The sequence below is a fragment of the Macrobrachium nipponense genome, chromosome 4, assembly GCF_015104395.2.
Source record: "Macrobrachium nipponense isolate FS-2020 chromosome 4, ASM1510439v2, whole genome shotgun sequence".
NCBI classification, from domain to species: domain Eukaryota; kingdom Metazoa; phylum Arthropoda; class Malacostraca; order Decapoda; family Palaemonidae; genus Macrobrachium; species Macrobrachium nipponense.
In genome coordinates, this window is record NC_061100.1 from 137,784,903 (window position 1) to 137,812,402 (window position 27,500).

General features: G+C 35.8%; 1 protein-coding gene across 19 annotated transcripts in view; it reads right to left on the reverse strand.

Annotated features, from left to right (window-relative positions):
- The window catches only part of LOC135211221 (serine/threonine-protein kinase tricornered-like), a 192,946-nt gene that overhangs the window by 10,080 nt on the left and 155,366 nt on the right, over window positions 1-27,500 (reverse strand). For 16 of the 19 annotated variants that reach the window (XM_064244473.1, XM_064244475.1, XM_064244458.1 and 13 more), the window contains 8 exons: window positions 26,526-26,700; window positions 25,896-25,979; window positions 24,572-24,695; window positions 24,286-24,403; window positions 15,745-15,884; window positions 13,540-13,617; window positions 10,835-11,035; window positions 1,605-1,804 (listed from right to left, as the gene is read on the reverse strand). In XM_064244473.1, the coding sequence (XP_064100543.1) occupies window positions 1,605-1,804; window positions 10,835-11,035; window positions 13,540-13,617; window positions 15,745-15,884; window positions 24,286-24,403; window positions 24,572-24,695; window positions 25,896-25,979; window positions 26,526-26,700 (1,120 nt within the window). The remainder of the gene's footprint in view (window positions 1-1,604; window positions 1,805-10,834; window positions 11,036-13,539; window positions 13,618-15,744; window positions 15,885-24,285; window positions 24,404-24,571; window positions 24,696-25,895; window positions 25,980-26,525; window positions 26,701-27,500) is intronic. The other 3 variants (XM_064244466.1, XM_064244472.1, XM_064244467.1) reach the window with 2 other exon arrangements.

The following is a 27,500-nucleotide window of genomic DNA, read 5'->3' on the forward strand; positions in this document are numbered from 1 at the left end:
ACTATATTAAGGGCGCTGGCCAGCTAATGCCATTTTTTAAGGACAGGACTTTGACATTCATACCACTTAATAAGGTGACTTGGGACATCTCCAAACTGCATATGATTTTCTCCTCTGACCTTTGGTTTTGCAACGCCAGTGCGATTTATCCCGAAAATAAACAATTTTCAAATTCTATCTCCTACCTTGATACTTAATATTAAGACCTGGGACTACTACCATATATAGACCTGATGTATACCTACAATCAAAATAAGTTCTTTTTTCTAAAAGTAATTTTTTTGCTATATATGAATTTTTCATTAGTAAAAAAAATAAACCCTATCATCTGGGGAAAAAATATGGGAAAAGATAAAATAAGAAAAAAGAAAAACTTGAAAAAAGGGTTACATTTGATTGTTCAATAATGTCTTTCTGAGTAACATACCAAATTTCAATGCTATAGCTTTAAAACTAAGGGAAAAGATGGAATTTGAAGGTCAATAATTATAGTTTTGAGATAAGGGCATTCAAAGTTTTTTTTTGTATTTTTACAAAAACAATGTTAATAAATCATGATTAAGAATTTTATACTCCTTTTTGGGTATTAATAAACCAAAACTATGTTATTTATCATAATTTAATCATAAATGAAGATCGCTTTGCACAAAGATCGTAGCCTGGAGCACTGCGTCAGGTGAGACAGCGCTCTCTCTCCTTCACTAACTCCACTATTATCACCAATATTATGATCTGAGCTCTAATATTATTAGAGTTAATTTTTTCTTCTGTATGTTAGCGAGATTTTTTTCTTGTTTTTTCCTCTTTGGCATGATGTAAACCTTGCCGAAACAAAAAAAAACAGACGTATAAGCAAGAGAATGTCAGAGGTGAAACTCGAATGTGTCCTAGCTTTCATGTTTCTGCTCGCACTGAAGGGTGTAAAGCTCAGTCTTCCCATCTTGTGACCCATGGAGTCTCTACAGATGCCACTGCTCACAATTTGTTTGATATCAAAATTTACAATAACAGAAGAAACACAAGCATCCCTCGTTATTGGTGGGCGTTCCATTCCTGGCGGTGTGACGATAAGCGAAAACCGCCAGTAACCGAAACTCAGTGATTTATGGCGCTGATAACCGTATGGTGCCATAAGGGCCCGATAACCTAAACTCGTCCCGTTATGTCGCCATAAATTTCCAATTTTATGGAGCTAGACAAGCACCATAAACAAGGATCAATATTTTTGGCTTATTGAGTTACTTCTACTAATTACCCTGTCACTATGAAAGTATGTTTTTATGAAATATTTTGTATACACATTCGCCGTTGCCATACGAAGCTCCGTGAATTTTTTCATGCCTTTGCATTTTTCGCCCTATATTGGCCGGCCAGCGCCCTTAATTTGGAATAAATAATTTCTGCCAGAACAAGTTCTCTTATTATGTCTCCAGTAAGTGTGTGCTGTGTGTGTGTGTATGCTTCTATACTACAAATGTTCATGAAGATAAAAAATTACTCATGTGATGATAATAGTCTTATTTAATGCATTATAATGAAGCATCATTCAAAACTGAATATTTTCCACAGTTAAACTAAGCAACTTAATTGTACTCCCAACCCACCTGGAAGAACTTCATACTCTTTAGGTCATCTATTCCTTGATGAGATCCTGCTCTCCTGTCACTTTCACAACACAACCTGAGTATGGTTTCACGTGCTTGTTCTGAAATTGGAACCTCAGGGGGGAATACCAAGGTCTCTCTCCAACTCATTACTTTACGATAAGTTTCTTGGGGATTTTCACTACAAAATGGAGGATAACCTGTGGAGCAAAATAAACTATGATAATTTTACCAATTCAATTTATATACTGTCTTCAAAATGCTTTTCATTGCACAATTTAATTTTAAATTGTCTGAGTCAATTATTCTCAAATTATTAATGATCTTTAACATTAATCTGCCAGCAATTGACAATTCCAGACTATACAAACATAGTAAAAAAATTCCCCAAGACCCAGAAATTTGGATGAATTTTAGGCAATAAATGGTACTAATTACTAAAGTATGTACTATAGTTGGCTTCATTTCATCTGTCCACTCACCAACATAGGTTTTAGCTAGATGTGGCAATATACATAGCTAGCTCTCAATTAGGTGAAATCAAAGTTTCCAATATTGTAGGCTTACTGTGATAGAAATGCAAAATGTTTCTTCAGTAAGTCATCTTATTGCTTATATATTTACTAAAAAAAATCCATCCGACCACCTTCTTTTGATCATAAACATGCCAATTTGTGTTGATAATACAACATAACAATAAAACATGAATGATGAGCTTGTACAAACAGCCTAATCAGGTCACACACAAATGAAAGATGGACTTGAAACAACAAATTTTCATCTCGTAGGTACATAATTTGGCTGTGAGTGTGAATAAGAGTGATTTTAAAAATTTCTTCTATTCAAAATACAGTAGGTTAATCTTAAAAATATTGGTCTATGAGGCTTTCTAGGGCCTGAGGTAGTGAATGAAATAACCACTGCTGTATTGGCTGGAAGGTGGGAAATTTCAGTTCTGTTTTCTTTCCAGAATACCTTGATCTTTATATAATTTTTTCTTAAGCATACAATTACTAATTGTAATAGCTCAGCACTTGCCCACTGTTAGGATTACTTAGCTAAATAATATATCCAGCAAAATCCCATTCAGTTTCCATGACCCTTAGTGTTGTTGATGTGTACGGCATAAATGGCTAGCCTGGGCATACCATTTTTTCCTTGTTGGGCATTGGAACGATAGACAGAATGAATAATGTAAGTTACAATAAAGTAATTTTGACTGAAATGTAATGAATATGTACTTAAAGGGAGGCCAGTTGAATAAAATACCTGGCAAATCATTTAGAGACCTAGCTTTATTGGTCCATGCATCATGTTTTATCTGTAAACAATAATGAAGGTTATTTTTCAGTTTATGGACATAAATGTTAATTCAGTATCATAATAAAGTTGTCTATATATATGAAATGAAACTTTACATAAAGTTTGAATGATAAGAAAATCTTAGGATTTGAAGTTTTCAACAAGGGTCTATGTGTGGTTTTTCCTAATTATACAAACCTGAGGTCCTTTACATTAGGAATTACTTTTGGCGAAGCTGAGAAATGGCCACTAAACTCTTGAACAAGGTGGTTAGGCAGTAACTAACACCCAGTAGGCGGGAATAGCTGTCTGCCCGGATATAAGAATTCCAGTTTGCCTTTCGGCCCAGATTTCAGATTGAGGGGTGGCATGATGTGGGCCTAATAGTATGTAAAGGACCTCAGGTTTGTGTAGTAAGAAAAAATACAATTTATTTTTAAAAAATTTTATTTGTTCATACACAATATACAAACCCTCAGTCCTTTACATCACGAAGACTCACTAATTGAAGGGGGGAATCTACAAGTGTCTCTCTGAACTGACTGGAATTCTTCACACCTGGGATACTCCTGCCTCTGACATAGTGATTAGAGTATAAGAACTGTGAGATCAAATTTCAGACTTCTAGACCTTTTCGATGAGCGAGGAGTCTTAACTCATACAAAAAAAGGCTAGTTAGAACTTAACAGTCGGAGGCAGTAAAGCAAAAACTTCGAAAAAAGTTTGTCTTAATGCCATTTCCTCCTCCTTCCCCTTGTTAGTGGAGGGTGAGGGATTGCTTCCAGTAGTATTCTATAAAGAAAATAGAGCAGGTGCTCGATGTGTAGACTTACTGCATCAGACGCCAGTTGCAGCAAGTGTAGGTTCGAGTCTCATTCTCTACCCGAAGAAAGATAAGTAGGGGGATGTGGAAGGAGGAGGAGAGGCCAGTCACTCTCAAAATGCTTATCACTTCCAGAACCACACCTTTGGCTACATGCTACATGTCCTGTTAAACGAGCCAGGTAAGAAAACAACTTGAGCAGACACCACACATCCAAGGAAAAAGGGTTCCAAGCCGAGTTGCCGTTTTAAGGAATTTCGTCTACTAGTGTGGCTTTCTGGTGAAATCTGGCAACCTTCCGTGGCTTTTCCGACCACAGGTCACGGCACTGAGGAATAAAATTCTTCACTGCCTTTTCATGTTTATTATGAAAATAAATCTATAAAACATATCCTGCTTATTTATAGAAATGAATTTTATTGCAATCCTTTATTCACTTTGCCTTTTTATGTTTTATTATGAAAATAAATCTATAAAACATATCCTGCTTATTTATAGAAATGAATTTTATTGAAATCCTTTATTTTTCTTTATCAAAAATACTTTAAGCTAGTGACGTGTAGTTTTTATTATGTTACGGAAAATAACTCTACATCGGAAAATATGCATTCTAACCATTAAATCATAAATAATGTAAAAAATCAGAACTGCTTATGGTAACACTGCTAAACACCAATGTTGTAAAGAAAAAACGGCATCGCTGGTTCCAAGGACTTGTGGGAAATATCCGAAGGTAGGAATACAAAAATGTGTTTTGATGAGACCACATTACTGTATCCAGACTGACAGATTCCTCCGGAATGTGAGGGATGACTGAGCCACTGATTCCATGAGTTCCTGGGAGAAATATACACATAACTACATTGCCAGTCGCAGAAACACTGCAGAAAAACTTCTCCCGCTTGTCTCACAAAACCAGGAGAAAGACTTTTCCTTAGACACTTCTTCCTTGGCGAGTTAGTACTAGTGAAAAATTATCGGCATCCATTTCATGGATGTCAAATCTTTTTCAAAAGTAGTACAGTAACATGCTAACAGGACAAAGCACATAATGCTTGATCTGGAGCATCGATTACAAGTCCTTGGCACAGAGGATCACGAAACACTCAACCTAGCCACAGATCCCGAATGATTCAGAGTTCACTACAACATCTGAGACAGAGTCAAGATATCAATACCCATCTCCCAAAAGGTGACATTAAAGCAGGTTCACGCCAATAGTCTATCCTCTTTGCCAATGACAGTGAAATGAGATTTGGTCTTCAAAGAAAAATCTGTCCAATGATTCTCGCAAAGGCGTGTGCACCCTAAATGCACGGCAAATCTTGACTGAGGAGAAACAATACCACTTCCATGTGAAAGACTAGGGCGAATGTGGACCTATGTGTTTCATAATTGAATTGGAGAAGCAACTATGACGGCTCTGACCAGAGAAAAAGTCTGGTCAATGACAACAACCAGCTAAGACTGCTCCAATCCCTGGAATGTTACAGGACAGAGAATTATCCAGCTATTTCCGTTAATGCTGTGAGAAAACCTTTGCTTGCAAGGAAAACTGGATAGTCCTTTTGCTGTGAAGAGACAGGGATTATACTGCCTGAGGAACTGCTCGTGTCACTGACACCGAAGGTTGGGTCACAGAGGAACTCCTCTCGTTACCTTGGAAGCAGAGTTGACAAGTCGGGCAAAAGGCGTAGTCTCCCGTTATTTACTTCCAATTCAGGGTAACCAATGTTTGTTGAACCTCTTACGAATTAGCAAAGGAAATGTAGGGAGAAGACAAAAACTGTCAAGTTTGTCTGAAAAAGTCATTATGATTGATCGCAGTGGCCCATGGGTCAGGTGCGATGGAGTAGAAGACCTACAGACTTATGTGGTTCCAGATGGTGAACAGCGAGATGAAAGGGAGTCTTCCAAGACATATCTGTCTGATGATTCTAACAAGGGCTTGTGCAGAGCACGAGACAGGAACCCTATACGAGAGTCAAATGTCACCCAGAGACCTTGGGTCTCTGTTATGGCAAGACAGAGGTTTCTCATTAGTAGTAAACCCTTAACTTAGGAAAAGCAATACTCACATGAACAATCTCTCTCTGAGGAAAGCAGCACTCTGCCCATCATTCTGATCCAGAAGCTGAGTTACCTGCCAAGACATTTCATCCAAAATGCATTTGGCTGACAGCTATCGAGTGCACTACAGTTACACTCAAGCATTTGCATGTTAATCAAAACAAGCATTTGCATGTCAATTAAAACAGGAGGGAAATGAAACCCTCTTGTTTGGTGATAATAAAAGCCACTACATACTGTGGTGCTGCTCTTAACAACACCAATGAGTGCCTAAAAATCAAATCCCAAAACTCTGAGGAGGCCAGAAAGGCTGCCTTGAGTTTCAGGATGTTGATTAGAAGGTATTTATTATGTGTCTTGATTGCACACTTGGAGACAATGGTCCTATAGGTGTGCTCTTATTACTTGGTTGGTGCATCTGATAACAGACAGGTTGCGAGATATATACGTATGCATATTCAAAGGCTCCTGTTGATCGAGCACCAGCCAAATTCCTTCATCATTCAGAGAAAAAGGATTAAGGACTGGAAGCAGACCTCCTTCATTCTCTAATGAAGAGAGAGAAGGTGAAGTTGTTCCAAATGGAGGCTTCTATGGCAACAACAGGACACTGAAGACAACTAGCTCTTTACCGAATTGGTTATTCCCGAGATGAGAACACACGAGAAGCAGAAGTTCAATGGAAGAGTGCCAAGACCTGGAAGAAAGTAGGTACTTCTCCTGAAGGATACCTACTACAGGGTCTCTGCTATGTCATTATCAAGTCCCCAGACTTGACAGACAACTCTTCTTTCAAGTACCAGCAGTAGGAAAATGCTTGTTCTTTCCTATGTCCTTCCTTCTGCCTTCTTCCTGATTGGAAAGAAGGTTGGAAGAGAAATAGTTAAGTGCACTATCTCAGAAGAGAAAGAAAAGAAGGCTGGCTATTTCAAGATGTCCTTCAAAACCTGAGACTTTTTAGGCCTTATTCAGAGGACAAGGCAGAAGTCTGGGTACATTCCTTGACTACAGCAGTAGTCCCCACTCTCTAAGAGGGGCATAACCGAATAAAGGAATGTTCCTAAGGGTTAAGACTACTTCGGGACTTACAAAACTGGAGATTTAGGACAACGTCCATTTTTCTTGGAACCAGAATTGCCTACAGGTTGCTGGCTGGTACTGGGTAGGGCAGAAACCTCATTGGGGACTACCTGGTGGGAAAACATAGCTATGTCCTCCAGGCTTGCTGTCTCTTGTTGTGAGAGGGGTTACCCTTTGTGGCAATGAGAAACAGCATGAAACCGGGCAAAGTAGACATGACAATCTGCACCACTCGGAACAATGAAGATGGTCAAGAGAACAGTTGAGAAGAAAGGGTATTCCTACCTGTCCTGCTAGAAAATCCAGCAGGACAGGTAGCCGTGGGCTGTCATCAACCTGTCATGACATAATCATGGGGAAGGAGGGTGCTTATGCCATGGCAAACACCAACCTGAGGAAAGCAAAAAGTTCACTTGAACAGAACTGAACTGATTGTGAGAAAGCAACCAAGGTCTTGGCGTAGCAAGTAAGCTGAGCCTAATCCAGCTGATGGCACAAACGCAACCATGGTACTGGCTCGGCATGCAAATCAAGCCAAGATGAGAATTGTCTGCTAAGAACGATTGCTTTTTTCTCTATGTACTCTAGTCTTCTTTGAGGCCAACGCCCCTCAAGAACGATGGATGGGACTTGACCAAGCACTATCAAAGTCGGCAAGTGGTGTCAAAATACCTGGTATGTCTTGGCACCTACTCTCATTCTGTGCCTAAATCAGACCAAAGAGGGAACCCTCTGGCATTGGTTTGTTAAGCATCTGAGATTCTGCAGAATCCCTGGCACTAAAAACTCACCAGTCTCCTATTGGCTTCTGAAACTGAGAAGGGACAGGCACAGCACCAGCCTTAGATGCAGACTTCTAAAACTGGGACAGAGAACGCAGCCTGAAACGTCATGGCTTCGAGACTCCCGAAACATGAGACTTCAGAGGAGAATGAGAATCAGCTCCGGCCTTACGAGTGGGAAGAGCCAACGAAAGAATCCTGCCTCCCTGACGAGAGGCAGTCCCTTAGGACTGCCTTAGTAGTCTGGTAGGACTTCTTAAGGGAATCACCTAACTGCTTCTCAAGGTGTTTGGCCAAGACTGCAGCACCAAGTGCTCGGTCAGAGACTGAGGTACCAGACTGGGGCCTGGCTGAGTACTGGTTGTAGTACTGGCAGGGAGAGTTGGGACATTTGCATGCCCTCGCTCTCTCTCTCCCCCTGTGCCTGAATTGGGACAGTGAAAGATCTCTCTTACACTAGTTCAGGACGTTCGTGACTCCATAAGAAATTTAGCACTCTGAGGTTGTGCCGAGACCCCGAAACAGCCCCAGTCTTAGAGGAGGACTTAAAAGAACTGGCTGCAGAGCTCAAACCAAAGTCTGTGAGCCCAATGGCTCTCGAAAATGCAAGACCCTGAGAGGTAGGTGATTCTGTTCCAAATCCCGAAGGCCGGGAAGAGCCAACAATAAACCCACTGCCTCCCCAAAAAGAAGGTTGTCCCTAAAAAGCCCAATGAGGGAACTTCGAGAGAGAGAGAGAGAGAGAGAGAGAGAGAGAGAGAGAGAGAGAGAGAGAGAGAGAGCGCCTTATTATGCCTTGACCAATGAGCCTTGGAAAAAGAAGGGGAGAAGGCAGCAGAAGACACAGGCAAGGTTAAGTTTGAAGAAGGTGCTATCTCACAGGAATCTTCCTCGAACTCTTCTCCTACATTTTCTACAGGAGTAGCAACAGAAGTAACTGGGGCAGCTGCAGCAGAACAACATACTGGAGCAGCCCAGATGACAACTACAGGAATGTCAGTAACAGCAAAAGGAGCAATCAGGGAAGCTGGGGCAGGAGGCACACCAGGAGCTGCCCCCTGAATGGTCGCCAGGGAAACAGGAGCAATCAAGACATGAGGCTCAGCAGAAGTAGACACACTACAGGATCAACAAAGCAGTGCAACAGCATACAGGAGTGCCAAAGTTGAAAATCCTAAATGAAAGGAAAACAAGCACGACAATCCAGCCAACTACTGCTGCGCCTACGATGCATACTGTCAACCACGAGAAAAAAGCAAAAATGATTAGTAGAGATGGACTCCTCTCTCTCTCTGAGGGTAATTGCCCTATGAAGTGGGGAGGAGGCCCTTGTGAAGAGGTCGCCCAACTGCCAACCTCTCCCCCCACTCCACAACTGACAAGCGAGCAGAGAAGGTGCAGGATCCCTCCCCAAAGGAGAAAAGGCCATAAGGAAAGATTACTGGGGTAGAGAAAAGAGAACAAAGGGTGCTACCAAGGGTACTGCCAGAAGCAAAAAAAAACTTCCGACAATGTTCAGCACCCCTCCTCTCTGGCAGTACATGTGGCAAGAATAGCAGCCCAAAATAGCTGTGGCAAGAACACCCAAAAATAATTATAAAAGATATACTGTCACGCCCTTACGAAAAAGAAGGCATGACGATGTGACCGAGCGAAAGTTATGCCTTTGGCTGCTGGCCCTGAGACACAGGTACTGGGGGAAGGTGGCCTGCAAGAATATCACAAATCGTGGGTTTGTATATTAATAAATATCAAATATAGTTAATTTAGTATATAAAAAAGAAAAGAAAAGATCCAACTGGGAAAAGCGAGTTTAATGACAGTCAGGCAAGAGCTCACAAAAGCATGTCTACATCATTTGATGGCTGAAAGAAAACTAAAATGCTTACATTGAGGCAGGCAGGTACCCACCTACTGGATGGTAGTTACTGCCTAACCACCTTGTTCAAGAGGTTAGCGGCCATTTTCCAGCTTCGCCAAGAGTAATTCCTAATGTAAAGGACCAAGGGTTTGTATACATGTATTGTGTAGGAACAACTTTCATTTGCATTTAATCTGAGTAGATTGTTTGATACAATCTCATCTTTTGTGTGCTTGTGTTGATATATTATGAATACAAATCAATGAGTCTACGGCCTATATGAGAAGGGGTGAAGTTTCTTTGTCCAAATGAGATTCTGGAGAAATAGTTCGATATTTATCACAAGCCAACAATATCAGAAATGCTGAGTACCACATCTTCACCTGTGAGTATTCATCTGCACAAAGTAATACATGTAGTAATTGAATTGTCCCATCAAGTTAATTTTTTTAAAATTTGCAGCACTCTAAAATAGAAATAATTGGTTTATATAAATTATAGTCAATTATCTGGGATTTGAGTATCTAATCGGCTACACTAAATTTGAAGTCAGTTGGCCAATTAATTGGCTGAAAAACCATTTTCTATCTTTAGCCATTCTGATTATGACTAACAACAGGAAAGGTGAAATACTGATTATGACTAACAACAGGAAAGGTGAAACAACTAGTGATACTGCCAATTCCTAGAAGACTTAAAATGTATTAACCATTTACCGTCTATTATCCCAGGACTTTATTGTTATTCTACAGTGTATAAACACCAGCAAATCCCTCAAACCATTTGCAATAAACAAATTATTCTTGAGTCTTCCAAGATTAGGTATCATGTACTGTGTACCAAGTTTGATTACTGAACCTTCAAAAATCTAAAGTGCTGTTCTTATGAACTCATAAAACTATGAATCATTTTAAGCTTAGAGCTATAAGTACTTTTCCTCTATTAATCATACTATGCAAATACTTTACATGAAGAATACAGTGAACACATACAAAAAATCCAAGTTGGGAAGAGAAAAGAATTAACACTAAGAAAGCAAGTCTGTCCATTGATAATCCATATATGGAATAACAGTGCAATAGTTGTCAATTTCATTGCTAACATATAAAAATGTAAAAATTATCACTCTCTAAACAGTTAACTTAGTTTTAAAAACCTCAAAATATTGGAAATTTATGCAAACTCAGAAGAACATAGCATAGTTGGTACAGTAAAAGAAAGCAAAATACATAAAAGCTTTGCCATGCCTTAACATTTTACTAAAGGCAAATAATAAAAAAAATAATTCATTATTAAAACGTCCATACCATACCTATAAGCATTTCATACATGATAACTCCAAGGCTCCACCAATCACAGCTCTGTCCATAACCCGTCTGCATGAATACCTCAGGGGCAATGTAATCTGGAGTTCCTACAGTTGAATATGCCAAAGCTCTCCTGTTTTTCTTCCAACTTTCCGCTCTCCGTTTCGAATCCATAGGATTTGTTGCTGGAACATTCGAGTAGGTCGCTATATAGGAGAGGTAGGATATGGAAAGTTGGATGGGTTATGAGGATAAAGGATGTAGGATGCAAAGGTATTTTTCAAACACACCAGTTTATAAAATGTTAAAAGATTGAATAATTTAACATTAAACCACAAGAACAAAGAAAAGCATTAAATTTCATGCAGAGGCAATTAACAACCAATGAAAGACCAGTCACAAACATTAGATGAAAATGTATTACATATGCAGAGTAAGAAAAATTAGAATTAACAGTAAGAACAATCAAGTACAGATGCATTCAATGAAAGTTCAACACGAACAAAAAAATGCAAGCAAACAAGAATGAATATTATGTGGAAGAGCAAATGCACAATGGGAGATAGGAAAGAACACAAGAGTTGGAGATGGAAGGGATGGGAGTAAAAAAAAGAAAAAGAAAAAAGGATAAATTAAATAAAATTAATAAAAATTATAAAATCAAGGTACAATGTACATTATCAGTTTACATATGCAGAATACTGCAGTGCTTGAACAGCATACAATCCTATATAGTATGTAAAAACAATTACATGCAAAGAATTGGAGATAAAAGACTGACTACGACATAGGTACGTAGCATATAATCATACAGGCAAAATACTTATCTTTGCCTCTCATCTCTTTCCCCCATAATTTCAATGGCAAAGAGACCTGAGATCTCTAAGTTACTAGCAAATTTAAATTCTCAACCAATCTAAAAAATCTTAATATAAAATATGACATTCATCCTATTAACCTTCTTTTAAGAATTTACCAGGAAGTTTTCCAGTGTAGCCTCTCTCCCTATCTTAATATATCATTCATATTGCTTCTAATTTTGAATAAGATAAATCTGAATCCAATGATTGTCAACAGAACCAAGTACAAGCAGTCCCTGGTTATCTGCGATTCAGTTTCGGGGCTTGTCTAACTATGAAAATTGGCAATTTATGCACTAATTTCCATTTATCAGCGCCGATACATAACCCAGGTGCCAATCACGGTTATCAATGCTGGTAAATGCCAAAAATCACCGCTTAACGGTTATTGGCGACTTTTGCTTATCATGCCGTTGGAATGGAACCTGCGTCACTAACAGGGGACTGCGTGTATATGGAATAGAGTAATGGAAGGAAAGGAAATAATACACCTCTGTGTGTATGTGTGCGCATGGGTTAATGTTAATTCAACTAATCAGAAATTAATGGTTCACAATTTATTAACAAGCTGTATTCCTTTCTGTAGTAAGTGGGTCTTGTTATAGTTAATTAAGTATATAGCCCCATAGATATTTAATCCCTTTTTCATAACTTAAATTTCTGGGTTCTTATCTTTGTATTACTAAGTTACTAAATCCAAGCATTTGTATTAGCAATTATCATCAACAAACAAGATTTGGGGAGTGATTTAACTAGCATAGTAAACAATGTAACCTATTTTCTTTCATATTTTATAGAAATTGTTTTTGTGCATTTAGATACAGAAACTACATATCCAAGAAAGTTTTGGTTATTTAATTAATAGAAAGTTTATCAATATTTACAGATACCTAACAAAATTTGGGATCATGGACTACAATTTCAAGAATATCTAAATACTTTCTAGCTTATTAAGTCTTCTGATGTATTAACGTACTTGAGGTGAGCTTGTGATAAATTAAAATTAAAAGAATAATCAGTGTTACCTATAATTTAAAAATTAAATCATTTTTCATACATTAAACCATATATTAGTGCCACTGTTTGTGCATTACCAACAAAAGAAAACATAAGAAACAATTGGCACAAGTAGTCACCTGTTTTCTACACACAACTGCTATGGGTGAAAGGTGGAATTTCATGGAGAAATAAATGGAGAAATAAAAGTTTATATCTCAAAACATTAAAAGGTACTGAAAGTATTCAATATCCCAAAACTGAACAGTACACTTGTGGTTGGCAGGTAGATATCACATCAAGGTATAGCAATCACCCTTGCACTCAAAGCAGAAGAGTGCAAATAACAAGAACATGGAACTAAAATATTGTTCTATACTGAGTGGTCTAAATAGTCTTTTATTTTTATGCTATCCCTGCAAGGGCAGGATGCATAGGTCACTTGGCCTCAATCATAAATATGGAGCAGCTAATTAATGACTTCAACCCACAATAAGAAAGACCTATTATGTCCCATAGATGTTTATTGGAATATTTCTTGACGAACACAAGCTAAAGCTATCAAATGCCAAGAATGAATTCAGTACAATAAGAACTACAAGCTTATCCTCAACCTTCAGATACACAGAAATCAACATATAAGTATCCATGGGAGACATTTGGAAACAAGCAATAATGAATGGACTACCTGTATTACAGCTTCAAGACCAGTGTAGGAGGTACAGTATGTTGAAATGAAGACTAAAGTCAAATACTCTCTCATAGTCAATGAACTTTTGTTACATGCCATCCACATTTACCATCATCAAAAATAACCTTAGAATGACATACTCAGATACAGATGTTTTACTAACCAGTCTCTTGTGTATACCAGTCATGACCAACAGGCAAAAACAAGTTTCCCAACAAAGCTCCAACTTGTTTATGAGGTTCTGCAGTGAAGTGCAGCAAGAGTTTAAGCACAAAAAGTAGCAACTAGAGTAAAAAAGTATGCTACCACTGGCATTTCTCATGTCAAGACAAACCTAAAAGGTGGTGGAAATCTACAGAGAAATTTATTCAAGAAATCAACAAACTTTGGGCATGTTGCATAAAATATATACGTACAGTACTTCACAACTTATCTCACACAATAAAAAGAATAGGCTACATACTCAAGACTACTAAGCTCCAGAGTGCAGTAAAGAGATACATATGGATTAAGCCCCGATATCAGAACAAACTGCAAATTGAAATTCTTTAAAAAAGCTTCAGACAGGAAGAATATAAATTTGTCTTGTGCAAATCAAAATTAAGTAGCGAGAAAGGCTACATTTGTACCCCCAACCATAACAAATACCTTAGCTGTTACTTCACAATAGAATGTCAACAATTTCATTTCACTGCACTGTAAGTCTTTGGACTGATAGCATTGGGGGATGAAGCTTTATTCTAAAATAAATTAGTGCAAAAAATCAATACTGCATAAACCATATAAAAAAATAATTCCTTGACAACTAGAAGCACTTTCTAAAATTTTCGTGAAGTTAAAAGATAAAAAGTATTAAATATCTACCCACCTAAAAAGAGTAACATGCAATATGAACTTCTATAATATAAAAAGACACACAAAAGATACTCACTAAACCAATCACTACTATGAAATTTTAAATATGAAGTTCTGTTTTTAGTGAGAAGTTTACATTCTCAGACAGGAGAGTTACATCAGAAGCACCAATGTCAAATTACTGAAACATTGTGTGTTACAAATGGTTTTTGTGTTTCAAGTCATGAACCAAGAAATAGTCCCCCATAGCTTAACCGCTGTGTGTGAATGTTAACTTCAATAAATTCTCCAGGCCTACAAAGGATCATTGCAGATTTCAAATAATACTATTGGATAAATTGTACAGTACTTCAAATGACCAGGAAAGGACAATACTTTCCACACTAAATACATGATTAAATGTATGTAAAAATACCAATTGAATCAAGTTATATACCTATGTATATTCTTCTTTGTTATTAAGGTAACTAAAATATAAAGTCTGCAAGATTCTGTAACCCTTAATGAGAAAATCCGACAAACTATAAAATATTATTTAGCTCTTGGATTTCAGATAAAATGCATTCCATCTTCCTTAAACATGATTAAAAACAGAATTACAAGGTCATGTATTAAATATTTATAAAATTGTTCTTGACTGAAGGTTATCATCACACTTGCACTATATATAAAAATCAAATAAACTGGATACTATAAACATGAACAAAACAAAATTCATTTCCTTTATATTCCTTGTACTCTTAAATTACACAATTCTTTATAGAGTTGATGTGACATCTTCAAATAATTTGATTATAAGCATTCAATACCTTTCATAGAAAGTTGATGTGACATCTTCAAATAATTTAATTATAAGCATTCAATACCTTTCAACTTTCTAAAAGAAAAAAAAATGAAGAAGGGCTAATAAAATACCTGTGCATGCGTTGTAAAGCCAAGTTCTTTCAACGCATCAAATTTTCTGATATAAAAAGTTTTTTCCCATATGAAAGAACAATTAGATTAAGTGAAAATTGTTCAGTTTTTCCTTCAAAACTATGAGCTTTCTCTACAGCAAACAATATTTAGTTCTCATCTAGCAAAATGAAAACCAATGATTTTTTTTTTTTTTTTTTTTTTTTTTTTGAATGTAAATCTCACGAATTTGCAACCAGTTTGAATTTCATAAGGTTTTTTAAACTAATGTATGAGATTCCACAAATAGTACATTTTTACTCAAAGTAACAGAACATACTATACTCCCACTATAAAGGGAATACAAATTTCTGCTGAAAGAATAAAATAAAGTTACTTTTATATTTATTATATTGTAAGAGAGTTGGGGGGCACTTCTAGTGCAGCACTGACTAATTTTCAAGGTACTTATGTTACTGAAACAGTAATTCCTTCTCTTCTAAGATAAAACTCGCCTCACTTAACCTGTAATAAACAGCGAATACTAAAACCTGGCCAACACATTTACTGAATGCTAATAACGTAAAATTATTAAAGGAATATACTTGACTGCACTCACTAAAATCTGAAGGTTTGGCTTGGCTGAGATCTTTGTAAAATTCTGTCCGGTGAGATTTCTTCAAACCTGTACATAGGCCAAAGTCGGAGAGTTTAATGTGTCCTCTTGCATCTAGGAGTAAGTTGTCAGGTTTTATATCCCTGAAAAAAAAAATACCATTGTAACTTATGTTTTATCTAAAGTCATATTTCCTTCAAGCACTGAAGTTCCTCAGTCATTGCTATATAAGATAAAAAAGATAAGTAACAGAAGGAAATATGAGAGAGAACAATTTACAAGGCTCCAATCAGCAGAATGTAATTTTGCAAATGATTGGTCTTTTTTTTTTTTTTTTACAAACTGAGTAATATTCTCTACTATAAAAAATGGAGATGTGCATCCATGTACTTTATCAGTCTGCAACAATGTTCTATAGATAATCAACTCCATATTTACACTTGCTATTGTCCAGGCCAGTGCAAGATTTGGTTGGAGGGGTAGGCTTGTATTTGACTTCTTGAGAGCTTTGCGACTGTTGTTGGCCTAAAAGCAGCAGAGTCACTCAAACTTCATTTGTTTATCACTTTTGAGTGGCTAAGTATTGTGAGGGTTAAGTGCTAAAGTTGTGGAAGAGCTAGATCAGTGTAAATCTTTTAATTTCATTTATTTTAAAAATATTTAGTTTTTCCACATTCATTGATTTCAATACATATTATATTACTTTTTCTCAAGTTGAAATACTAGCAAATTTAAAAACTTGGACAGGTTAAAAAGTGACGTAAAGGTATAAACTACTCGTTACATCAGAACTTTTTTTTGCCTTGTGTCTCAAGTCTGTGTACAAGTATATACAGGCAGTCCCCGGGTTACGACAGGGGTTCCGTTCTTGAGACGCGCCGTTAGCCGAAAATCGTCGTAAGCCAGAACATTGTCAAAAATCCTAAGAAAACCTTACTTTTAATGCTTTGGGTGCATTCAAAACTATGTAAACTGCATTCTTATTGCATTTTTCATAAAAAAAAACCTTTAAAGATTGATTATTTTGCATTTTTGGTGTCATATTTCATCTGCCAGATCAGCGTTTGTAGGCGTCGTAACTCTGGAGCATGCGTTGTAACCCTGGAACATGGGTCGTAACCCTGGACATGCGTCGTAACCCTGGAAATAATTTCTGATGAATATAATTGAAAGCGTCGCAACCTCGGAACGTCGTAACCTCGGAATGTCGTAAGCCGAGACCGTCCTAACCCGGGGACTGCCTGTACGTAAACCAAGTATGTGTGCTCGTGTATACATATGTAAAAGTATCACATTGATGTAAATTACAATAAGCACTTATTGAATTTAATATTGAGTATAGAATTTAGGCCAAGAACTGGGACCTATGAGGTCATTCGTGCTGAAATGGGAAATGACAATTGTTGTAAAATGTTTGAAAGGTGTAACAGGAGGAAAACCTTGGAGTTGCATTAGGAGTCAATTGTTAGGAGAGGGTGGAAAGTAAGATTTAAGAAACAGAATATGAAAGGAGGTACAGTAGAAGGAATGAAAGGGGTTGCAGGTAAGGGCTGAGGTCAATGCACAGAACCTCTAGTAATGCCTACAGTGCATTGCATGAGGCACACTGATGGCACTAGCCCCTTATGAAGAATAAGCACTTATTGTGTATTTACATGGTAGGATACTAACATTTTTTTAATCTACCATCATCCAAAATACAGCATAACTCAACTTAGTTGAAACCTTGGGTACACAGGTAATGCATTACAGTTGACCCTTGTTAAAGCAGACCCCATTAATCCAGATATCAGATACACTGAAAAGGGCCAGTCAATTTAGAATATACTATAATGTTCGATGACGATTTAAGATGGTTACCATTCCTCTGCTCATTGCATACAGTTTTCCTTCTTATTTACCAAAGATAAATACAAATATTTTCATTTATATTGCAATTTTATATATGTAGTTCTGTATTTATAATGTAATAAACTAAAATGCTTTTAACTTGTGCCTGATTTAACTTGTGTGCAGCACGTATACAGTCATCATAACACACTATTGTCTGGAAGGGCCGGAAGTACCATAGCCAATCACTGTGCATTAACAATTTTACCTATCTGCTGCCTGAATAGTAGTATAGTACAATGCTTTGTGTTTTTAGGAAAGAAAGACATGACAAAAGTAAACTTTACCAAGACAAAAGCTGAGTAACTGAACAATACTTGGGTTTATGTGGCAAATAAGAGAGAGAGAGTTGCCAGTTCTCTATGCAACTTGATTCTATCCTCAAAAGTTTAAAGAGATGAATTTTGTTTTTAAAGGTATGTCAATGCAGCGTTAATGGATAGCTTTTGTTGCTGAAGAATTTCTGAACCAACAATTTTGCATTCAAAGTAATGAGAAGGAATTCACTATCTTCTATCTTCATGTAATCAGTAAACACATACACTATTGAAAACTACGTATTGTAATAAAAACATTCAATTCACTGTTGCATCATCAAAAGCTTCATGTTATCAAAATATTCTTTCTCAGACAAAATACAGCTAAAATCTGATTGGCTGGTTGGTTGTCATGGTGATCTGTTAGAGCCAATGACACCCCTCAACTTGTTCTATTTATAAACACATTTTGATCACAAATTGCACATACGGCACTAAGTTTGAATGTTGCCATGATCATGATTACTTGACTGTTGATGGCATAAATTACTCAATAATTTGCTAGATAAATTTATTTTCATGAAAACAAGAATTTAACAATATTTTTAACTGATATAATGGTATGAAAAATCCCAGTCTGTCGTAGTGATGCGTCATCACTTGAGAATCCTGTTCCCGAACTGTCGTCAAATGTACGACTGCAAACTGATGACAACTTTAGTATCAATAACGAACAACCATCTCCAAGATCAATATAGAGAAACATATTTTATAGTCTTCCTTATTGTTAAAATTCACAAGTTGAATTACAATTATTTTGATCATGAATATTTTTGCATTTTACGGAATGTTTTTTTGGAAAACAAAATGTTAGTGAACACATGAGCATTCAGCATTAGAAGGGCCTATCACCACTAAAACATTTTAAGTTATAAGTCATCAAACTTTTGAAAATTTTTTGGAAATTCAACCTGCTTTAATTTCTTTATTTTTAGATCCAGGGGTGATATTTGTATGAGATGGCATTTGTGATCAAGAATAGAATAATATGCATAAAAAAATTAGAGTTCTACGTGAGCAATCTTTATAACAGTTTTGTTATTATTAGCATTGTTATTATAATCACATTTTTCATTAGTATTGTTTTAATATTATTGTTATTGTTGCTACTGATGTTTTTGTAGCAATTGGTGTTTTTTTTATTGTCTTGTTGGGGTTATGCTGAATTCTTCAAGAATATATAAGTTATTAATTTAATCATAATATTACCACTCTTAATATTGATGTTGTTGTTGTTAATACTGTTTTTGTTGTTACTGGTTGTCTTTTGTTATGTATATCTCTTAGTAATAAAACAAAATAATTCAAACATATTTTACCCTAATTTCTGTAAACAGTATCAAGTACAAACTCTGATATCAAGTAGAGAATAAACACAGGATTAATTAATTATAATGGAATAATCTAGGCCTTTATGCCTTCTTTCTTTTGCCACACTTTGCCCATTCTTTCTTATTATGACCTGCCCACACTATCAGGCTTCTGAAGCAGTGTTACCTGACAATCACATTGTTCTAGCTCTAGAACAATTGCAGTTTTCTTGTCCCACTGTTTTATTATTGATGATCTTAATTATCTCAGATTTATTAACAGTAGTACAGTGGACCCCCCGTATTCGCGTTCTCCGGATTCGTGGACTCGCACATTCGCGGATTTCTCTCGGAAACATTTCCCTGCATTATCCGCGGAAAATTCGCGCATTCGCGGTATTTTTCTATGAGAAATATCCACAAATTCCTGGTTTTTTTGTATCAATTTCATCATAAAATGCACTTTTTGAGATAAAACTATTAAAAAAACCAAGTATGAACATTTTTAGTGGTTTTTCTTGAGTTTTAACTAACAAAATAGGCTGTTTTTAGCATTTTTATAGGAGTTCCAAACATTTGCGGGTTCTAACTATTCACGGGGGGGTCTGGTACGCATCCCCTGCGAATACGGGGGGACCACTGTATACAGGCAGTCCCTGGGTTATGACGAGGGTTCCGTTCTTGAGACGCGTTGTAAGCCGGAACATCGTCAAAAATCCTAAGAAAACCTTACTTTTAATGCTTTGGGTGCATTGAAAACTATGTAAACTGCATTTTTCATTAAAAAAAAAAAACAACTTCAAATATTGATTATTTTGCATTTTTGGTGTCATATTTCTTCTGCCAGATGAATGTTGTAGGCGCCGTAACCCTGGAACATGTGTTGTAACCCTGGGAATAATTTCTGATGAATATAATTGAAAAACGCCTTAACCTTGAAATGTCGTAAGCCGAATCTGTCGTAACCCGGGGACTGCCTGTACAGTAGTACCTCGAGATACGAAATTAATCCGTTCCGAGGCGCCCTTCGTATCATGAAGTTTTCGTATCTTGGACCACATTTTACATGTAAAATGGCTAATCCGTTCCAAGCCCTCCAAAAACGCCCCAGTAAATTATATTTCCAGGCCTAAAACACATGTTCTAGGGTTACAACGCCGATCCGACGGAAGAAATATGACTCCAAAAAGGCAAAATACTGTACATACTTGAGTAATATTCAACTGCATGTAATGTTCAATCCCATTTTTACTGCATATATTAGGACTTTAGCATATGTCCCTTAGTAATAAGCCTAGCCTATGTTAGCGTTGCTACTGTAGCCTAGTTTATGATTCTGACATCTAAACCTAAGAGCTAAAAGCTTAGAATATGCCAATAAAATGTATAAATAATCCGTATGTACTCATTTCAAATAATTATTAATTAATCATTAACTATAATACACAAACAAAAAACAAAAAAACCTTCCAATCGATTGTTTACATTCAGCTCTTATCCGTCTTACGAGTACGAACGAACGCCAAGCAATCATTTTTCCTAGCATACAGTAAAGCGCCATAAAGAAATTTTTCATTATGGTAATATCTCATTTCAACTAATGATACTACCAAACACTATAATAACCATTCATTTCTATTCTTTATTCTATCTTTACCTAAAGGAGATAGCGTGTTACTGACAGCTATAATGAAACATACGTATACGTAAAAACAGAGGAAGAATTCTAAAAAATACTATTTGTTGGCAGTCTGATTTATTTTATATTTTATGATACGTATCTAATTCACAATTTTTTTATTAAATGTATTGCATGTACTCATTTCAAATAATTATTAAGTAACCATTAACTATAATAAACAAAAACAAAAAAGCTTCCAAACTTCTGTTTACATCCAGCACTTACGAGTATCGAACGATCGCCAAGCAATCACTTTATACAGTAAGCCATAAATTTTCATTATCTCTCTTCAACTACTGAAACTACCAAACAGTATAATAATCATTCATTTCTATTCTTTATTCTATCTTTACCTAATTTTTTTTTTTATTAAATGTATTGCATGAATAAGTTTTTTAATTTACAGCATCCTTTTACCAATAGAATACTTAAAGCACAAGGGGTAGATGCTGACCAATAGGAGAGCAGGACCTTATAGGGGTGACTAGCATCAGGAACCAATGGGAGAGTGGGAGGATGGTGGCGAGTTTACTCAGTTGGCGGCGCGGGAGTTTTAAAATTGTTTTCGGTGGTCCGGGTGAATCTCGGGACTTTACAGCAACCACCTTTCGTATCTTGAAAACTTTTCGTATGTAGAGCAGTAAAAATTTTCGTATTTGCTTTCGTATGTCGAGTTTTACGTAAGTTGAGCCTTTCGTATGTCGAGGTACCACTGTATTAATATAAATAATAATAAAATATAATGAATAAATAACTAAAATGAAAAACATGAAAAAATTTTCAAAAATATTTTTGCTGCAATAGTAATGTTTGGTTATGCTCCTGACCCAACAGTTTCGAAATCCGAAAAATAAAAAAACTGATGCACTTCTGGCCCTGAGGATTTCCGACTAAGGATTGTGCCTATAACCTAAATTTCTTTATCTTACTTTTCATTTTAGAAAATCAACTTCTTTTTACTTAAAAATTATGTATTCATGTCTCGCCCTAGGCATCTATAAATGCAGCTGAATTCTATCAATTTTAATAATGCTTCATTCTTCAATTATCATCTTTTATTATGTTTAATTCAAATGTTTCTATTTGGTCTATTATTCATACCCTTTTATACAAATAATGAAATACAGTATATTTATTGCTATTTATAGGTATATTTATTGATATTTATAGGTATTATTTATACTAGCTGACCAACCCCGGCAACTCTGAAGAATTCAAAGAAGCTTCCCTGCACCCCTTGTGCAGTCTCTCTCTCTCTCTCTCTCTCTCTCTCTCTCTCTCTCTCATTAGGACACTGAATGAATAATAAAACCTGCTTCTAGAGAGAAGTGAGCACAAGATGTCTCCTCTGATGAACTGACAAGTCCGAGACATCCTAATCCTTGTAACTCCTTGTAACTCTCACTACCTCTCCCTCTCACTCATATGTCACACCCTGCCCAACCCCAACCCCCTTTGGTGCCACTGACGTCTTACCCCTACAGTATCCAATATTAAGTCATATTCAGCATGTATACCGAAAATCTTGTCATATTATTTACTACGTATAAGCCACGATAAATTTGTAATGTTATTAAGCCTATGGGCTGAACCACCCTCATTTCCCTACCTTCCACGAAAAGTTGATAATGACTATTTATATAACCCCTTGTGGGGCCTCTTTTAGAAGACAATAGTAAATTTTACCAACTTATGTCTTTTCTAATAAATAGTTCTATTTCATTTTGTTAAATTATAATTACAGCTCACACAATATCAAAACAGATAAGTAAAATCAGTAACAAATACTCTGTATATTTGTTGAAAAATATTTACGTAGATTTACCGAGAACGAAGATTCTGTAACTTTTTTTTATTTGTACATGTTTTTCTAATAATTCTTTGCACTTTTCTTGGCAAAATTTCAGGTGCAACTGACATATTATCGTAAAAGACAAGAACAAAAACCAACAGGAACCCCTTGGTATACTTATGAGCAAATTTACAAAAAGGCCTCATGTGAGAGAGACGTACTACATTCCCCCTTCAAGTCAGAAGCAGAACTGCAGTCCTGAGACACCCAGACATGATTTTAGCCAGTGTAAAAGTTGCCAATAGTGAATTTATGGGCTATAAAAGCATTAGCACCTATTTCCCACCTGATTCTTTCAAAATTGATGGCGCTTAATATCGTTTATCTACAGGATCAATCCGTCCACCACCCCAAACCTGTTATTGCTACTCCTGAGGTGCAATGCATCCATTAAGGGTTAAACAGACAGACATTAATACAACTGATTTATGACTAGCAGAATTACTTGAATATTCCCTGTCCCTATGACACACACACAAAACTAGGTACTGCATTTAGTTCTTGTTCATTTTTGTTCATTAATAACTGTTCAATTAGACTGCTTTGGGGGCATCATAGAAATCTGAGACATTAAAATTATTAGGTAGCATTTAGATCACCTTTGTTATTCATTCAGTAATAACTGTGTTAATAAATATAGTGCTTCATATATTTACCAAATGTTTCTTACAATTATTCCCTTTAGCCTAAGCTCTGGTAGCTTTCATAAAATTTGTTATGGCATCAAAATAAATAATGTTGCTGCAATGAGATGTTTATTCTATTTCCAATGTGGAGGTACCAAAATACAGTACAAAATGGTAGCTACTTATTCAATACAAAATCAGCATGTGATTGTTTACTGTGTGTGTGTGTGTGTGTATACATAAATGTAGGCATCACCTTTCTGTGCATTTGCTTGCCTTTCTCTTTATCTGAAAATGATTTTTCAAGTCTGGCCCATGTAAGTAATTTTGCCTTATCATAAGTAAGAGAGAGAATGAATTTCAATGTTAATGTTTTATATACCATATGTACAGAACAGTTTGGTTTTTTGTTTTGTATACAGTCCTGTACAAGGTATTTTGTGTTGTTGATAAGCTACCTGAAGTGTGAGGTTTGCTGTTTATAAGCAAATTTAGTGTAAGCAGTATTGACAAGGTAGTGGAGTAAGAGTACGAAATTGCCATTTCATATCTATAGCATTTTTCCTCTTATTTGGAAATTTCCATTATCTGACAGGGCCTTGGCTGTACTGATACAGGAGAGATTGCTGTAATACTATTCTGATATTTCATACTAATTTATAAGATCACATCCCCTATTAAAAGATATCTGGATAACCAGTTACCATTATTTTCTTTATTTTCTTTCATTTGTCTACAAACGGAAATAGAATATGATAAAAAATCTACTCATCCTTATTTTTCTAATAAAAAGCCATAAGAATCTTAGTATAATGGTATATGAGGAGGATAAAAACTTGATAAAGAAAAAGCTGACTTCCATACATACCTATGAATAAATCCTAGTTTATGAATTGAATCTATAGCCAGAGCAGTTTCTGCTATATAGAACTGTGTGCATTCTTCTGACAGAGTATCCTTCTTCATAAGAAGTGTCATCATGTCACCTGAAAAACAAGCAAAAGAAGTTAACCATCTGCTTCTGTTTAACAGATCAATCTTATAATTCCAAATTTGTTCATTCTATTGTTCCAACATATACTATCAGGATAGTACTTCAACGTTATACATTTAAAACCAATGATTCCCAGCTTGCTTGACCTCTAATGCCTTACCTCCTGGAAGAAACTCCATCACTAGATAGAGATTAATTGGGTCTTGAAAGGAGTAAAACATTTTCACTACCCACTGATGGTCTGCTTCTACTAACACATCCCTTTCTGCTCTGACATGAGCCACCTGACAATAAGAAACATGAATTATTTTGTAACCAATTAAATGATAATTTAAGGACATAGACAAGGATTTAAATGCTACACTCTTCTGGGCAAGAAATTTCAATCTAAACCTAACTCTTTGCACTATTTCATTAGAACTGTATACAATACTATATGTAATTTGCTATAAAGACAAACTGATTATTCTCCTTAAAATAAGAACCTTTTTTTAAATGAAGAACACACAATCCCTTTTTTTTTTAACAATTGATACATTTTATCCTAAGAAAAGATGAGAAATACTCCACCTAAAGCTTCAAGAGGCACCAGATCCTTGAATAAATCAGATTGAATAAATCAGAGAGAGAGAGAGAGAGAGAGAGAGAGAGAGAGAGAGAGAGAGAGAGAGAGAGAGAGAGAGAGAGAGAGAGAGTTGATGGCTTTGAATTCCTTCCTTCCTTGGAGAATGTACTTCTAACAAAATAGTGCTGACGGCAATGTATCATAATTAATGCAGCAATGCCAATAACAGTTTCTTTTTCTCTTGATCAAAACTAGTGTAATGAACTTTAAAATTCATAGGTAAAAGGATCAAAATCTTAAATGTACTATATACTATAAGTATTTTGCTATTAGCAAAATGAGTGACCAAACTTTATTCTCATTGCATCAAAAACAGAGGAAAAAAATCTGTGCCTAATGCAGTAATAAAGTATTCACAAAGGTGAAAGCATTGCACTAGGTAGAAAGAATGTACTTGAGATTTTGCAGGTAAATATCAATTATTCTACAGAAGAAACACCCAAAATTCATCTGTCACAAAACTTGTGGCGACACTTTCAATTAGTTCCAATGATCAAGATCTTAAACTTAAAGAATCTCTTTCATCTCCTGTGATCATCTTTTAAGAGGAACAACTGTTACTCTCATCAGAAGTAGACCCCACTTTTTCCAGTAAAGTATTGTTTTGTATCTTTCCTCCAGGTCACCCTAAATTAGATAAAAGGACTAGGCTATTTGTTCAAAATAACTTTCCTTGAAAGGGAAATTCTTCTAAACTGGTATCACATAACAGTACAGTATAACAAAGGACCAAAGACCACTGTTTCATGAAAGGAAGATGAAGAAATTAGCCCACATTTCTTTAAACCAGACTTTTCAAGTAATACCTATTAATTAGTACAGCATGACAAGGCTAACCACACATTTCAGTGAACATTACCTGTTCCTTTTCTAACATATCTGCTTTTCGTAATATCTTCATGGCATACACATGACCCGTATCCTTCTTCTGCACCAACCGAACCTGAATAGCAAAGGATATTTATAAATATTAAATGCTTATAACAACTAAGCAGTATACAGCATCTAGGGATATTAATTGACCTAGGAACCAGTCTACTTAGTAGTAGTACTTGTAATATCAGAAAACTCTGACAGCAGACTATAACTAGAACTCTTACAAATTAAGTACAAATATGATTATCAATTAGACAAAACTCAATGTACTACTATGATTGAGTACTATGAATGAATACTCTGATATTTATATTTTAATATGACTAAAAGCGATAGGTTTTCTTGAAAATATTTTCTAATACTAAAGATTCATCAGATTTTCAGTTTCCAAAGAAGTTCCTTGTCTCTAACAAGGAACCAAAATTCTTATGGAAAAACAGCAGTTAACACATTCAGATAATTAACCTTACCTAGAACCAATTATTTTTCACTATCTGCAACTACTGACAGTACTATGCAAATAATTTTTTTCAGTTAACAAATATGAGTGATAACTTATTATTAGGAATAGAGAAATTAAATAAGATTTGCGGCTTTGTGCCCATCATCTCACCTCTCCAAATGCCCCTCTGCCAATAACTTTGAGGGCTTCGAAGTCCTCAACCCCAAGTCGCGATCTCTTGAGACGTAGGAATTCTGTTTCTTTTTGTGCATGCTGCTGTCTCTTCTCTTGCTTCTGGTCTTCTGAGAGACCTTCTTCTTTCATGCTCTCTTCTAACTTGTCATGCCTGCAAGACAAATGATCACCAATGATTTACATTCAATGTCAAAAGTTCTATTACCTGCCAAGCTTTGTTAGCAATAGATATAAAGGAAATTCATGGAAATAAAAAAAAAACACCAATATGGTTATTTACATTCAATAATAGAGTTTTAATATTATGAAAGGGTCATTAGCACTGCAATTAAAGGTTAAAAATTCTATCTACCAACAATGATAAAAGCATTATGTACATAAAATATTACAATTATGTAATTTAAAAACTGTAAATAACAAATGAATTCCATCATCCCAGAAAAAAAAATTGGGTAGCATTGGAAAAGTGACAATTTATCCAAACATTAAGTGTTCAGTTAATTGTTCTGGTTATCTTCCCTCTATAGAAATAAAATACTATGAATGAAGTAAAAATACCATACACTACTATTCCAACATTTAAAATGATTACCAGACAAAAACTACTTCATTTAGAGATGACTAATGCCTACGTAATTTTACAATAGCATGTAAATTAACTTGAGGCAAATGCATACAAGAGCTACTAGTTTCACTAACATATAAAAGGTCAAACTGGAGCAGACGCAAACTATTCAAATGATATTTGAAGTTAAGTCACAGAGTAATTAGAATAAAAACCAAGGGGCGCATCAAATATCCTAAGATGTACAAGGCAAGACGTTAAGTAATAGGGTAAATATTCTGTTAATAAGCATTCAATGAAGATGCATGAAAAAGCTTATGCCATGTAGTCTTCCAGATTCAAGAATCATCAGATATAAAAACTAACAAGGATGAACCCATAAAACA